Below are 16,473 nucleotides of genomic sequence, written 5' to 3' on the forward strand. Positions count from 1 at the left end.
AACATCCACTCCTGTGTTTGCTAGGCCCCGGCATCGTCTCACAAGAGACAGCTATATTTGGGTCCTTTCAGCAAAATCTTGCTAGTGTATGCAATGGTGACAGCGTTTAGAAGCTGCTTATGGGATGGATCCCTGGATACGGCAGTCTCTAAATAGTCCATGTTTTAGTATTTTCTAGGAGACTTCATGTTGAAATACTGTTCTTTCTTGTATGGTAGGTTTAAAAAATACGTTAAGGGCCTGGTTAGATGGCCCAGACGGTGAAGGTTCTTGTTGCTGATGACATAGGTTTGATACCGAGGACCATCCGCAGTAAATACATAAATGTAATTTAAATATTTTATTATAATTTTTAATTATTTTGGTGGGTTTTTGTTTGTTTGTTTTTGAGACATAGTTTCTCTGTGTAACCCTGGCTATTCTAGAACTGTGTAGACCAGACTGGCCTTGAACTCAGAAATCTGACTGCCTCTGCCTTCTGAGTGCTGGGATTAAAAGTGTTTGTTACCACCAGCCCAGCTCTTTTTTTTTCTTTTCTTCTTTGTATAAGTTTTGACTGTGTGTTTGTGTGTGTGCCTGGTGTGTGTGGAAGTCAGAAGAGGGTACTTACCCTGTAACTGGAGTTAGGACAGTTGGGAGCTTCCATGTGGGTGCTGGGAACTGAACCCAGGTCCTTTGCAATAGCAGCAGGGGCTGTTAACTGTTGACATCTCTCTGATCCCTAATACATGAATTCTTAAAATGAAGTTAAAATGTATTTCATTTCTTTTTAATAACAGTACTAAAACTGTTAAATTGTGTATCTGGATCACATTTCTGTCTGTTATATTTTCATTAGATGATCAACAGCTGTTCTTAGTCCTGCGGGGTCATTTAGCTTATCTGTTTTCCAGTTATTTGAGTGCCAAGATCTTCATTTCCTCAGCCTTACAACATCCCTCCAGCTGCTGGGCCTGTAGCTTCTGTATGTAAATGATAGAAAAGTTATGTTGTTATCTACTCTTAGGTAGATAAGTTTATTATCAGATACTGTATTAAGATGTGGTTAAGTAAGTAGATTGGTTTTCAGCAGTCAGGAGTCACTTAATGCTTTGTTTTTAATTTTCCTTTTAAAAATTTTATGTGCATTGCTGTTTTGGCTGCATTCATATCTGTATGAAGGTGTTGGATCCCCTGGAACTAGAGTTAACAGACAATTGTGAGCTTCCATGTGGGTGCTGGGAATTGAGCCTCGGTCCTCTGGAAGAGTAGCCACTGCTCTCAAACACTGAGCCATCTCTCCAGTCCTATGGTGTGGTGTGTGTGTGTGTGTGTGTGTGTGTGCGCGTGTGTGTGTGTGTGTGTAGAAGATGGAGCATTGGCTCACTGTGTGACAGATATCTCCACTTTGAAAGATACCTAAGTGTCTCAGAAAAGCTACACTTCCAATGTTAAACTCTTGAGAGATTGACTAGAGAGAAGGTTCAGTGGTTTAGCCCACTTGCTGTTCTAGACCATTTAAGACCCAGATTTGGTACCTAGCATTCATATCAGGCAGCTTACAACCCTCTGTTATTTCATTTCCAGGGAGTCTCACACCTTCTTCTGGCTCAAGGCACTTGAATGTACAGGATGCATATATAACACTTAGGCACAAATAAAATCTTTTTTAGAAAGCTTTAGATGTTTTAAAATTAGGTAAGCTTTTTGGTAGTATCTGGAATTGATAGAAGAACCTCGAATATGGGAGGCATTCATTCTGCCATTGTCCAACACCCCATCTTCTCATGGAACATTCTAAAATGTGTATATGTGTGTGTTCGCAGACTGACATTTTTATAATTATTTGTACTGCCTTTTAAAAAGATTTACTTATTTGATGTGTGTGAGTGTTTTGCTTGCAGATATGCCTGTGCACCATATGTGTGCCTGGTGTCCCGGAGCACAGAAGTGGACTTTGAAACCAGAGTTTTGAATGGTTGTTCACTGCCCTGTAGGTGCTGGAAGCAGAACCCAGATTCTATGCAAGAACAAATCCTCTTAACCACAGAGCCTTGTCTTCTGGCCCTATTCTGCCTTTTCCAAACCTTTGCTGCTTTTCTAGAACACTGTGTCCTGGAGGTCAGAGGACAGAAGCGTAGACTCCATCCCCTCCTGACTTTTCATGGGTTCTGGGAATGGAACTCAGGTTGTGTGGCTGTTGCCCATCCCTCCAGCCGTCTTTTAACTTTATTTTCCCCTCTTTTCCACCTATTTTACTTATCTTCTGTTACTGTTTTTTTTTTTTTTTCTTGAAGTTCTCATTTAGTAAAATCTCAACCATGTAGCTCATCCTGGTATCTAATTACAGTATTCTTGCTTCAGCTTCTTGAGTAGCTTTCTTTCCATAAGAAGTTTTGTCTGTTGAACCCAGCTTCCCGTGTGACTATTATGCAGAGTATTTTTAGTCTAGCTTTGTATATTGTATCAAAAACATGCACTTTATTGAGTTATTTTGCTCAGAGGAAATCCTAGATCTTGCAGTCTGCTCACTTAATCAGTTTTTGAAATGTTACTGATGGGTTTAGCAGAGAGACACGTAATGCAAAGTTGAAATTCAGTGACCTACACTACTTGCTAAGATGTTCTGGGTACCGTGGTCACAGCGTTTATGTATTTCTTGACATAATCAAACATGCTGATTAATCAATCACTTCTGTCTTTTCACTTTGCAGATGTAAAGAACATGTATCCGTCCTCCTCTCACTATACCCGGAACTGGGATAAATTGGTTGGTGAAATCAAAGAAGAAGAAAAGAATGAGAAGCTGGAGGGCGACGCAGCTTTAAACAAGTTATTCCAGCAGATCTACTCAGATGGTTCTGATGAAGTGAAACGCGCCATGAACAAGTCATTTGTAAGAAAATACGAAGTTTTCAGATATTTTAGATATTTTTAAATTATGAGTGAATTTTAGACATCTAAAGTAAGAATAAATAGTGAGTTTGAGACCACAGTGTGTGACCCGGATAGCTGGGAGAGTGTCTGGTAGACTTTGGCCTAGTGTTGATTTCTTCTTGTTCGTCCAGACTGTAGAGTAGTGGTTGGAGAAATGAAATGAGAAACAAGTGTGTTAGGAATTGGATGGTTAAGAAATACTAAGCTTGGGACATTGATGGGAATTTACTGTTTAGTTCAGTTCGTCACAGTAGCTCAATGGGTTCCCACTGTTTTATCGTCCAGAATTATCCATAGATGTTTTCTTCTTTAAAATGAAGAACTTAGGAGGGAAATTTCCAGAATCGTATTGGGTTACTAGAAAATGTCCGTCTAGTATTCAGTGGCTTAATTTATCAATTTATTAAGAAAATTTTGCTAGCCGGGCGTAGTGGCTCAGTGGTTAAGAGCACCGACTGCTCTTCCAGAGGTCCTGAGTTCAATTCCCAGCAACTACATGGTGGCTCACAACCATCTGTAATGGGGTCTGGTGCCCTCTTCTGTGTGTTCATAATCCAGCACATAACTATCAACAGACTATCAACTAAAGTCACTTCTGTGAGTTTTATCACGGAGAGTCCTCTTAAGAGTAGCTTATTTTACAGACCTGTCACATTTCATTTAGTCATATTATTTGAAGCCTGCTGTGTGCCAGGCCACCATGATTAGGACTACAGTGAAGGTACATCCAGTTTCTTTGCATGGGTTCTACAGCTGTGAGTCCAACTGACTTGTGACTTGAAAGTGTCCTTTTTGTACTGAGTACCTATTATACAGTCTTTGTTGTCATTGAACAAATAACACTATATGACGGCAACCTGATATTTACATAGCATTGGATATTATGGGTACTCTAGAGATGATCTGTAGCACAGTGGTAAGGTGTGCCTAGGTTATATACAAATTATGAACCATGTTATATGAGGTGTGTAGCATCCGCAGATAGTATTGTATATGAAGAAAGGGGTATGCCTAGACCCTCTGTAGATACCAAGCGATATTTATGTTGATAAAATGCAGTCCATGCCTTTGATACTTTTTTAAAAAGATTTATTTATTTATTTTATGCATATGAGTACACCAACATTGCTCTCTTCAGACACACAGAAGAGGGCACCAGACCCCATTACAGATGGTTGTGAGCCACCATGTAGTTGCTGGGAATTGAACTCAGGACCTCTGGAAGAGCAGTCGGTGCTCTTAACCACTGAGCCATCTCTCCAGCCCAGTCCATGCCTTTGAAGAGTTCTTTTTGGCTCTAGTCAATAATGAGAATTAGACTTACATAGGCAAATTGTTAAGTGGGTATAGTGGTAATCTAGCACTTGGGATGCTGAGACAGGAGAGTTGTGAGTTTAAGATTAGTCTGGGCTAAATAGCAAGACCCTATCTCAAAGGCAATCAAGAAAAGGAAAGGAAGTGATCCTTACATTGCAGAGGTGCCGTCCGTGTATGGTAATGGCGGTCACGTAGAAGATAGGTTGTATGGGAGTCCAGCCTGTAACTAAAAGTCTGAAGGAACTCGGCTAGCAAGGTGACTCAACAGGTAGGGTGCTTGCTGCCAAGCCTGATCATCTGAGTTCAATCTTGGGTCCTCTGTGGTGCGAGGGAAGAGCTGACTTCTACTAGTTGTCCTCTGACCCCCCCACATGTGTGCCATGGCATGCCCAAGCCTGTGCACACATGTACGTGTACATACACTAACTAGCTGTAATCTAAAAATAAGTCAGAGCCCACCAAGAGGTGCTGACCTTCATGTTTGGAAGGTGAGTACAGATGTAAATCTGGGATGGAGACTGGCTCCCCTTGCAGCGGAGTTCAGGGAGTTTGCAGAGGCGTTGGTGAGCTTGAGGCTCCAGTTTAAAAGGGTAAACAACTTCCTGTGTTTGTCAGAATGCAGCTAATTAAAAGATTGTAGTTTCAGGAATTCACATTATACTCTGCTATGTATGACCCATGTCCATGAATTTTTATCACAACAAATGCATGGAAATTTTATATCTTTAGAAGTGTGAACCTTAGCCTTTAACAGCTGAGCTGTCTCTCCCTTCCAAGTTTTTAATAATACAGTTAAGTATTGCTTAACACTTGGCCATGTTCTGAGAAATTTGCTGTTGGATGATTTTCATTCCTGGGTAACACCATTGAGTGTGTTTATACAAATCGTATAGTATAGGTCAGTCACTTGATGTGCCCTGATTTGTGTGTGTTGCTGGGGATCGATTCCAGGCTTGCAAATGCAAGACCTGTGCTTCCATGCTGACCTGTACCTACAGCTTAACGGGACTCTTCCATGTTATCAAGAGTTTTGGTGAATACAAGACATTTGAGGCTAAAAGTGTAACATAGAATATTCTTTTACAGTAGACTTTTTTTAATAAGTGGAGAAGTATAATCTAAAATTCCAGTAAAAGAAATTTAGCTGAAACTAATATTTGTTGCTACATATTGTATTGTCATTGTCTGAGCCATTTTTTTATCCAGCTAGCAGGTCCCTGCGTTTGATTACACCAGCATCCCCATAGACACTAGAGTTATGTGCTGGATTATGAACAGTATCAATGGCTACAATATCCCTGGGCAACCAGAAGTATTAAGCTGTGTCATAATCTTATGATTATGTATTAAGTATAAGTACAATTCATTTAGTATTAAGTACAATTCATTTTTGACCAAATCATTTTGATGCACTGTAGAGCTCCATACACATAGTAGGGCTGTTGGTAGGTTGTGTGTTCACTGCATTATAAGTAGATAACCAGGTCACATGTTGTTGACTTTATGTCCGTCTGTTGTATGTGCCGTAATTATATGGGAGTGCACATGATGTGCCTACCTACTCTAGAATTGTCCTTTGTCAGCTGTCTTCAAACTTGCTAAGCTCTCTGGAATACCTAAGGTTAAATAAAAATGTTGAATTTATATTGAATTATTTTTAGTAGCCTACATATGGGAGAGTGTGTTCCATTTTAAGAAAAATACTGTATTTTGATACACAATACAGGAATGAACCTTTTTTATTTTTTTTCTTTTAATTGCAGATGGAGTCTGGTGGTACAGTCTTGAGTACCAACTGGTCTGATGTAGGTAAAAGGAAAGTTGAAATCAACCCTCCCGATGATATGGAATGGAAACAGTACTAAATAAATCAATTTGCTATCACTGTATTGAGTGTGTTTGAGAGTGCCCATTGTGTGCTTTATCACATTCTTGAGTTTTAAACAGTATCTTTTGAAAGATTAAACCTTGCCTCTCTGCTTTAGAAATGATTTTTCCTGCAAGTATTCTAAAGAGTGACAATCACATCTTATCATTTCTGTCCTTAAGGATTTCACACATCCTGAAACTGAATGAAATGTCAGCTGCTCCTAGATAGATGCGCTCTGTCTAGTTATGAAGTGGAGAAATCTTTAATAGCATCTTGGATAATTGCCTTATTTTTGATGCAGTGTTCTGTCAATAATTGATTAGACCTGGCAACTTTTGTGGGTCTAACATTTTCAGCTCCAGTGTTGTGTTTACTTTTAAGAGCTGCTCTGGAATGAGAGGTGTACATTTCTCTGTGAAGGCTGCTGCTTTATTTACCTTTCTCTTAAGTTTTTACTGGGAACTTTGAGAAATTGCTGCAGAGAATTCCCTCATTTAGTTTTTATGAGAAGTATTTGTAACTGCAGCAAGATTTTGGTTCTACCTTCTAAATTCTCGAATAAAGCATAGATTCTCGAGTTTACCAGCACACGGATGTAACTGTCAATAAGTAATCTGAAGTGGAGACCAAGAGAATGCCAGGCCTCCTTTGCCATCATTACTGTGGTTTCAGTACTTTGGTTTTTAGCTACTTGGAGAGTCAGTTAATATGTATGTTTTTACTATTTTGTGCCCCAGATCTGTAGAGCCTTGTAGTGTAACAAAAATGGAGAGAGATGCCCTTAGTTTCAGAGTTTATAGTATAGCAGAAAGGAGAACTTAAGAATGGCTGAATGCTGGACTATAGAATAGTTTTAACAAACCAAAAAAAATTACCCCATGATGAATTCTTTGCAGTCTGTAATAATGCATATACCACTGGCAACTCACAGATTTGACATCATTTTATCAGCCTTTTTATAGCCTAGTGGCGGGTCTGTGCTCTGTTAGGTGTTACTGATAATTTTGTGGCAAGACACTCCCTTGTATCCTCAGAGCTGATGGTGAAGTGAAGGAGAAACATGTTGGGAAGCATTTCAGCTGCAGAAAGGGTAGGAGAGTTCATACTTACAGTGGGCTGGTCCCAGACCCTTTGCTAATAGCTTGTGGAAGTGCACTGCAGATTAGGAGAGGCTGGCTCAGAATGAATCCCTGATGCCCGCCTCACCTTCCAGTGACTGTTACGTGCTGGATAACTGGCATTACCGGTTCACACCACCATGTTTGGCTTTATCTTTTTGCTGGTGGTGTCCATGCTGAAGTTCTAACTGACCTTTTGCCCACGGAAAGCTGCAGACTACTATCCTTGTCCTTGAGCACTAAAGGGAAAGGCAAGGTCGGCTTCTTGCTAGAGTGGAGTTCAGCAATTCTTCCCTTTGGGAAACAAGATAGTGGGTTGTGGTCTAGATGTTAAATTCTCTCAGTGTCTTTGATCCTAAGGGGATGGGAGGCTTGCTACAGAAGCAATAAAGGCAGGACACCTCCAGCACTGTACAAGAATTTCCAGCCCACCCACTTTATAATTGTCAGCAAGAGATATCCTTATTGTATGTGTGTTTGCGTGAGTATATGTACAATATTTGTGTGTGTACACACCCAGTGCCACAGAAGAGGCCACAGGATGCTCTGGAAATGGAGTTGCAGACTCTGTGAGCCTCCTCCCATGTGGGTGCTGATAACCACGCCAGATCCTCTGCAAGAGCAACAAGTGCTGAATGACAGCCGTCTCTCCAGCCCCAGTTTTAAGCCTGTTAGATTGTAATTCCTTTAGTAAATAATATCTAGAGTCTTAGAATTAAAAAATTGTGAATATAAATAAATCGTATTTTTACTATTCAACCTTTAAGAGTTTTTATATCTGATATTTTTGCATTTATTCTTAAGGCTCCATTATATAGAGATCTTATCCATTAGCTACACTTGCTTCACACTGGTGAGATTCAGGATTTTGCTGGAGTAAATGGACTTCCTAATGTATGACTAAAAGCATTATAAAATGTGCCTAAGCACATTAGATTTATGCCGCAAAGGAGTTTTGAGAGATGGGCCAGACTTGCCCAAAAGTGCCCATTTCAGAGGACTGCTTATTTCTGTCTCAGATAATGGAAGCTTACAAGCTTCCACAGGATTCTAAATAAGAGTCACTGGTGTGTTTTTATTTTCCTCCTCTTCCTCTTCCCTCCCTTCCTCCGTCCCTCCCTCCCTCCCTCTCCCTCCCTCTCTCTGCCTCTGCCCCCCCACCCCACCCCCGTTTATTTCTCAAGTTTTGCTGCTTTCAGTGTCTTAAATTAGCCTCAAATGTCCTGCCATGAGGGTTTACCTTGGACTTCTGTCCTTCCTGCTTCTACCTCCCCAGGGCTGGAATTCCCACCTCGGATGCACGCCTTCCTCCCCCCCCCCCCTTTTCTATCTCAGAGCTTAGGGAATAAAGTGCTATGGTGTTCTGAATTTTCTGATAAGCCTTGGGTTATTTGGAGAATACCTTTGCTCTAAATCCTTCTAAAATGCATTAGTCTAAAATGAGAAACTAGAAAATATATTTGTAGTGAAGCAGTGTTAGACTGAATGTGCTACAGGGGGCAGGCAGCACACAGATGATTTGGCCTGTGAAGAGATGTTCAGCTGTGCACACAGAGACAGGCAAAGTAAACTGGCAGAGGACCTGATTTATACACCCAGAACACTGGCAAAGGTGAACAGGTTTGATGCTGCAGGCCGAGCTTAGTACAATGTATGCTGCTGGTCTGAGATTGATCTCTCTTCCTCTCCTTTAGATAGGATCTTGCTATGTAGCACAGGCTAGCCTGCTAACATAGTCTAATCTATCCTTGAACTTGAGGCAACCCTCCTGCCTCAGGATCTAGGAGTTCAAAGCTAGCCTGGCACATCCTAGAGCTGGTGATTGCCTGAAGTTTTTGCCATATGCACTGGAACAAATCCAGAAGATGAGGCCCATAAATTCTATATTTCATGTGCACAAGCATGCATGTGCACACACACACACATATGCACACACATGCATGTGCACACACACACACATATGCACATACATGCACACCCACCTGCCCAAGTATCAGTACAAAAAAGTGTTGGGAATAACAGTAAATGTTAACATGTGACAGGAGTGGAGTAACAATTGGAATTTGTATATCTATTAGGAATTACTGTTTAATTTCACTTTACTGTGAATACCCTGATTGTGTAGATGTGAATTAATTTGCGTTATATTGTATTTTCAGGAAATTCTGAATCTGGTTACTTATTTCTGCTCTTCCTTACACATCAAATGACAGTATCATATTATTGTAATTTTTGCTTACCAAAGCAATTGTTTTGCAGTATAACAACAGTTATAGCAGAGTAAATACGGAGATGAGATTGGATTATACAGAATGACTGCTTGTGAACAGGGCCATGAGGATAAGAGTGGTACAGGAGTTTATATTTAATGGTCTTGTTAAACCGGATCAGCAGAGCACATTTCTATGGCCCATCTGCTAGTACTGAAGGTAGTTTTGAAATCTCTCATTTCCCTAACCATACATTGGCATTCCCTGCCTGTCAAGACGAGGAGCCAGAAGGAAAATGGGTTGATTTTCCTAGAGCTGGAGTGGTTCTTAAATACTATGTAGTCCAAGATCCGCCCTCCTCCTGCCACAGTGTTCATGGCTGTTTCTTCATAATGGTTCTTGAATCTTAGCCCACATAACTGTCTAGTGCTGTGACTGTTTCTTACATCAGGCAACTGAATCATGACATTAGGAAGCTGCTGTGCATAATGTTTAGGATAGAGCTCACCTGGAAAACTTAGGGGTTTTGTTTCAATTTTTAAATGTAGACTTTGGCTTCTTTCCTGAGAATTTGAACCACTGGGTTCGGGATTGTTGAGTAGTCTGTAATTTTAATGACTACTGATATGAAAGTAGGTGACCTTGACAGTGGTATGTAGAGCCCTTAGGGGTAAAGGTAAGACATCCAGGCTCCATCAGTCACCCTCAGGGCCTTCTGGTCATTTTAGAAAAGAGTGAAAAGATACTGCCAGGGAAAGTTTGGTTCCTGTTAACAGAAATTAAATGACCTGGCTGGGGGCCGGAAAGATGGCTCGGGGAGTGAAGAGCACTTCCGGCTCCTGCAGAGGACCTGTGCTCAGTTCCCAGTGCCTCCGGTTAACAACCACCTGTAGCTCCAGTTCCAGGGGGTCACATGTCCTCTCTGGCCTCCCTGGGCACCGGGCACACAAACAGTACACATACTTATATGCAGGGAACACTCATTTACATTAAAAAACCAAACCAAACCCAGGGCTGGAGATACAGGTTATTGATAGAGCACTTGCCCTAATGTGTTAAAGGCTTTGGATTCAATTCCCAGTAATATTGAAGCTTTCTGTTGTTTTGTAAGACAGGATCCTTGCTCATTAGTTAGTTTGAACTTCAGGGACCTTAGGATAAAGTCAACAGGAATGTGTTGTGTTGTTTGTTTGAGCCAGGGCATCTTTAGGACAGGCTGGCCTCAAACTTGTAGCAGTCTTCCCGCCCCAACCTCCCAGTGCTATGATTTACAGACATTGCACCATGCCTGGTTTTTGGAATATGATTTTAGCTGAAAACAAACTGGTTACATTAATAACATTATGCCCTGCTTGACTGATTGTTCCAGGTCTTTGTTATTCTAAGTCAAATTCATTATGAAAAAAATAGGTAATATAGTGTGGGCTCGTTAAGGATATAGGCCTTTGAAAATAAAATTCTTAGCTATCAAATAATCCACAACTTGGAATACAGAAGAATAGGAAACCACAATAGTCATGTTTCAATAAAGCAAAATAATTGACTGTAAATTTGCACACAGGTCAGTTAAAGGTACATACAGGTATTGCTTCCAGTTTCCTTGCTTTTAGGTCTGTACCTATCTACGGAGGAGTGTAGAAAAAAAAAAGGGTTCAGCTTTTGGGGGTTCCAAACCAGTTGCAGTATAACGACATGACTAAAGAGAACATTTACAGAGGAACAGGCACAAAAGAGGAGCAGAAATAGGAACAACATTGGTTTTAGTGAATCTGTGACAATTGGGGCAGAACCATTTAAATTGTTCTGATTATTTTAAAGATTTTATGTGTATGGATGTCTGCAGCATATATACATATGTATACATGTATATATGCATATATATATATATATATATTGTGTGTGTGTGCTCCCACACATCCACATGCGTTTATGCTTTGTGCATACCTGGTGCCATGGAAACCTGAAGAAAGTGTCAAATCCCCCTTGAAACTGTCGTGACCGGGTTGTGACTAGCTGCCATGTGGGTGCTGGAGACTAAACCTGGATCCTCCGCAAGGGTAACAGTGCTCTTCACTCCTGAGCCATGTCTCCAGCTCCTACATTTGTTGTTTGATATAGGTTCTCTCATTGTAGTCCTGGGTATCCTGGTAGACCAGGTTGGGCCTGAACTAACAGAGATCTGTCTGCCTCTGCCTCCAGTGCTGGGATTAATGTGTGCACCACCACTCCCAGTTTATCATTTGACATTTTCAGTAATGACTTACTTCAGCATAGTGTAGGTATATTATTTCCAACCCCATTAGTAAAGTTGATCTTTCTGGTGGTAACATGCATACCATGATGACGTCCATATTTTTATGTAAAAACAACTAAGATTGAAAAAAGTCCAATGACATAAATGTCTTGGAAAGTGTAAACTATTTACTTAGATTATACATGCACAAAATCTATATTTATATATATACTTATGTATATATCCTCTCATTAAATATCTAAAAACTGAATTGGGTACTTTTGAATATAAGCAGTGTAAATAGAGCCTGTGGTGATTCCTCCATTTAAAACTAACTTGTTTTGAAAAATATTGATTCTAATAATAGATCTTTTTTTCAAAATGAAATACACTTGCATATTTGTGTAGAATATGAGCATGCATATATATGTGTACACACACACACACATACAAAATACCATTTAAGAGGACTTCAGCTTCCCTTCATAACCAACACTCCATGCATGTAAAATGTTTCCTGCTAAGGTTGGCCATTGCTCATATTTGTCTCTTCATGTTTATGTTTATATGTTTATATATACTATCAAGACTAGCATGTAGGCTTTTGTCCATTCCTCCCTACCCCCAATAAATCAGTTAACTTTATGAGTGTGGCCATTTCTATGAAGTACACATTTTTGAACTGATCAATATAGCCAGCTTATACAGAAACGAGCAGCCACTCATCGCATCTGTGTTTTGTAAAATGGAGATTGTATTTCACTGTAATAAAGTCTGATGTAAAATAAATGGTTGAGTGGATTGAATAATTGTAGCGTATCTCTCTTCAATGTTAGAATTATTTGAGGTGGTAGAACAAATGTAGGGATGAGGACCACATGTTTTCAGACTGGCTGCAATGAATGTTGGCATGCGTCAGTGATATAAGTTATGTGACCACACTGATGCATAATCGAAACCTAGCTGTACTTTTATGCCCACTGACTTACCACATGTAAGACTGAATTAGCCCATGTCATACTAGGACCTTGAAAACCAGCCTCCAAAGTTCTACAAGTAGTGGTTTATAGCACTGCTGAGAAACAAGTGTCTAAAATATTAAGGCATCATGAATACAAGTGTATATCTGTACACAACAATATGGTTCGGTCAAAATTCAATATAGCAAAAATCAACTCTGTTTGCAATTTGGAATCGGCCTGCTTAGAGACATTAGAGGATTAGTACAAAGTCACGGGAATCTTTTGCTTTTTCTGTCTTTTTCTTCCTTAAACAAATGTTCTTGCTTTCCTCCCTTGATTCTTCTCTCTCTAAAAGTAATCTTAGACTTTCCCTAAGAGAACATTTGGGTCCCCTGTCACCCAGCCTTGAGCTTAACAGCCAAATGCTTGTTTTTAAAACTGTGCTGTCCTTTGTATTCAGTGACTTTTTTAACAGTGGTCCCTCATCTCTAAGAGGTCAGCATTCCATTTCTATGTCCGCCCGTGCGTGCTTCCATCCGATAGAATGTTAAGGAAAAAGCATCTTGCAGGAGACAGCTAGCTTTCTATTATGACCTGTGCTCCTTCCCTAGCTGCCCTTTGACCTCTGGAATGCCCTCCACCCAGGGCTTCACCTAACATGAAAAAATCTAACCAGCCATCTCCCTACCTAAAGTCTGATTGGTTCCCACTTTTGTATCTATAGAGTTGACGTCATTTAAGGTAGAACGGCTTGCTGTGTTCCTATCTTGATATTTCCTACTGAAGTTTTCCATTTCTAATTTGTCCCACCAATGTCACACCTCTTTACCTTTCCCTAGCATACTTCCTCTGCCTGCCTGGAATACCCACCTCTCACTTCATGGGCTAGCTCTTACGTACGTGAAGCCTGCCAAGTTGGAGTTCTCTAAGAAGGCCATTGCTTCCATCCTCAGGGTTTTGAATCTTGACTGTCTATAGCTCTTTGATCTTGTTTCTAGAATCCAAAGTAAGTTTCTGGGCACCATGGGTGTGAGCCTGGGTAGAATCATACAGTTCATGTTTTGCTTGGTTAATAAAAGCAACCACTTTAAAGATTAAGCTTGAAAAACTGAACTACAGACCATAGCTTCTGCCTGAGAACAGCATGACATCATTACACGTGCGTTCTTTCTTTGGGTGCTGATCCGATCCTCTTCATCCCACTAAGTGGAAACACTTGCTAGCCGGGCCTTAAAAATTCTGTATCTGTGGGCTGGTGAGATGGCTCAGTGGGTAAGAGCACCCAACTGCTTTTCCAAAGGTCCGGAGTTCAAATCCCAGCAACCACATGGTGGCTAACAACCATCCGTAACAAGATCTGACTCCCTCTTCTGGAGTGTCTGAAGACAACTACAGTGTACTTACATATAATAAATAAATAAATCTTTAAAAAAAAATTCTGTATCTTACAGATTTTAACTGGTAAACACACAATAACAAGGCTTGTTCAGAAGGGGAGAGTGTTGGCATTAAGACCCTTCTGTTATCTCAGAATTTTGTTTGGGTAAAAATTTCTCTCAGGAAAGTTCTCTCTCTCTCTCTCTCTCTCTCTCTCTCTCTCTCTCTCTCACACACACACACACACACACACACACTGTGAGATTCAAAGCTAAAATGTCAAAATTACAAAATACTTCAGTGTTCTCTTGATCTAATATTGCAGTTTCTGAAAACCATGCTTGTTCTTGAGGAGTTTTCCTGTCATAAATAAACACACTACTCCTCCCCAGCTGTCCCTGCTTCCAGGACAGTCACTGCCTGGTCATTGGATTTTATTGCCAGCTGATCTGTACTAGACACGTAAAGCCATGGTGCTGCTTGCTCTGTGGCTGCTGACTGAGAACACAGAAGTAGGAATTCGAAGATGGGTTTTTCAGAATGTCACTAAAATCCTCTGCATGTCTGATTTACCTTCTCAGGCATTGTTCTTTATACTAATACTTTCTTTCTGAAAGGTAACTTTTTTTCGCCCAAGATAGGGTTTCTCTGTGTAGCCTGGCTTTCCTAGAACTGGCTCTGTAGATCAGACTGGCTTCAAATTCAGAAATTGGTCCGCCTCTGCCTCCTGAGTGCTGGGATCAAAGACATGGCCCAGCTTGCAAGGTGACTCTTAACATAGGATTGTCCCTTGTTAATCACTTGCCAGTGGGCGCTATGGGTCATAATTCCATGCGGCACCACAGCGAAGGCTGCAATGAATTTCGTTCTATGTCCCGTCCCCCTTTTGTCTGAGGTTTCTTTTTTCCCTCCCTCCCTCCCTCCCTCCCTCCCTCCCTCCCTCCCTTCCTTCCTTTTCCTGGGAACTTTGGGCACATCTTCAAGATTGCAAGTAACAGTGAAGAACAGTGAAGCTGAGAACGTTTGAATTCCATATAAACAATAGAACCACTGGGATGATTTCAGTCATGATTTGATTAAAAGGAATTCAAGTATATGACAGATCTGGGACAAATTGTAAATAACTTTTCATATTTATTTCAAAAGTAGCTTTTAAAGATTTGCAGTAGACTTTATTGGTAAAGCAAGTCGTAAAAGGATAATAATTGCAGACTTAAACTGCCCTTTCAGCACATTTGCACACAGTGGTCCACAACAGCAGTTAGGATAACATCATTCAGGTTGAATATAAAATACTTTGTGGTCTCTTGGCATGGACATGCTCTGTGCTTCTTTGGTTCTCAACTCTCATGTTGATTCTTGCTTGGCAGTCCTGATAGATAAACTGGATTTACACCATGCCCAAGATGCGGGCCACCCACCAGCTGCATGGCATGACGACTCTGCAGGCTGAGCGGCATCCTTGGTAATTGTAAGGCCATGGATAGTAGCCTCCCAGTGGTTCACAGATCTTCTGGCAGTGGGTGTAGCTCCGCCTGCATTCTATACAGCAGATCCCTTCATGATCCAGTCTAGGGTCAAATGTCATGCTTTCTCCTTCCTGCTGCTGTGATATGAGAGACAGTTATTTCCTTCCCTCTGCTGAGGGTATTAGCATGCCTGCTATTTTAAAATATGATTCTGAGTTCACTGCTTCAAGAAATCAGCACAGTCAGTTACAAGTTTCGAACCTGTAACCAGCCACCACTCAGAATCCCTTCTGACATTAAGGAACCTTTTCCTACTTAGCCTGCCACCCGCAGGACGTTGTGTGGTGTTTTACCGATACCCTCCAGTCCCTCTGCCTGGAAGGAGCCATGGTTATCACTCAGTAGTGATCCACTTTGTTTTCAGTAACTTTAAAAAAGAAGCTTTAGGGCCAGAAGGGGCATCCTAACTGCTACTTGTAAGTTTCAGGCGGTGGACACTGGTGTCTTCCTTTAGGCTCACTGATCTGGGGCCAGTCCAGCTCTGCTGTACCCAGAGCACTGCTGAGTCATTTGCTGTTCCCTGCCTGTATATCAGCAACAGAGCATGGGGAAGAAGAGCCTTAGGTGTCCCCAAACCGGACTGTATCGACGAGGGAAGACTCCACTTTTGTGGCTAGACAGATCACAGTACTGCCCTCTGCTTCATTTTTATATCTGGCTTATCTTTTCGATGACCTGTAGGTCAGGTCTTTGTATGCTTTTAAATGTGCATTAAATGTACTGGCAAGACACCCTTGTTTTGATTTACTTGGGAGCATTGGTGGGGTGATACAGGGTCTCACACTAGCCCAGGTTAGCCTTAAAGTCAGTATGTAGCTCAGGTTGGCCTTAATCTTGGAGCAGTCCTTGCTTCAATCTCTTGAATGTTGGAACTATAATTTTGAGCACCATACTCAGTAAAATCCCTAGTTTTAAATTGTCTATCTTTTTTTTTTTTTTTT

At 40.9% G+C, this 16,473-nt stretch overlaps 2 protein-coding genes across 4 annotated transcripts in view; one reads left to right on the plus strand and one right to left on the minus strand.

Moving 5' to 3' along the window:
* The window catches only part of Sugt1 (SGT1 homolog, MIS12 kinetochore complex assembly cochaperone), a 38,301-nt gene extending 32,179 nt beyond the window's left edge, over positions 1-6,122 (plus strand). Inside the window, exons 12-13 of the mRNA XM_021181788.2 lie at positions 2,694-2,875; positions 5,997-6,122. Of these exons, the coding sequence (XP_021037447.1) occupies positions 2,694-2,875; positions 5,997-6,098 (284 nt within the window). The 3' untranslated portion in view covers positions 6,099-6,122. The remainder of the gene's footprint in view (positions 1-2,693; positions 2,876-5,996) is intronic.
* A 9,002-nt stretch (positions 6,123-15,124) lies between these two features.
* Cnmd (chondromodulin) overlaps positions 15,125-16,473 on the minus strand; it is a 26,769-nt gene continuing 25,420 nt past the window's right edge. For 2 of the 3 annotated variants that reach the window (XM_021182455.1, XM_021182454.1), the window contains exon 7: positions 15,125-15,609. In XM_021182455.1, coding sequence (XP_021038114.1) covers positions 15,394-15,609 — 216 coding nt within the window. In that variant the 3' untranslated portion in view covers positions 15,125-15,393. The remainder of the gene's footprint in view (positions 15,610-16,473) is intronic. The other variant, XM_021182456.2, reaches the window with a different exon arrangement.

This window comes from Mus caroli, chromosome 14 (genome assembly GCF_900094665.2).
Source record: "Mus caroli chromosome 14, CAROLI_EIJ_v1.1, whole genome shotgun sequence".
Lineage (NCBI taxonomy): Eukaryota > Metazoa > Chordata > Mammalia > Rodentia > Muridae > Mus > Mus caroli.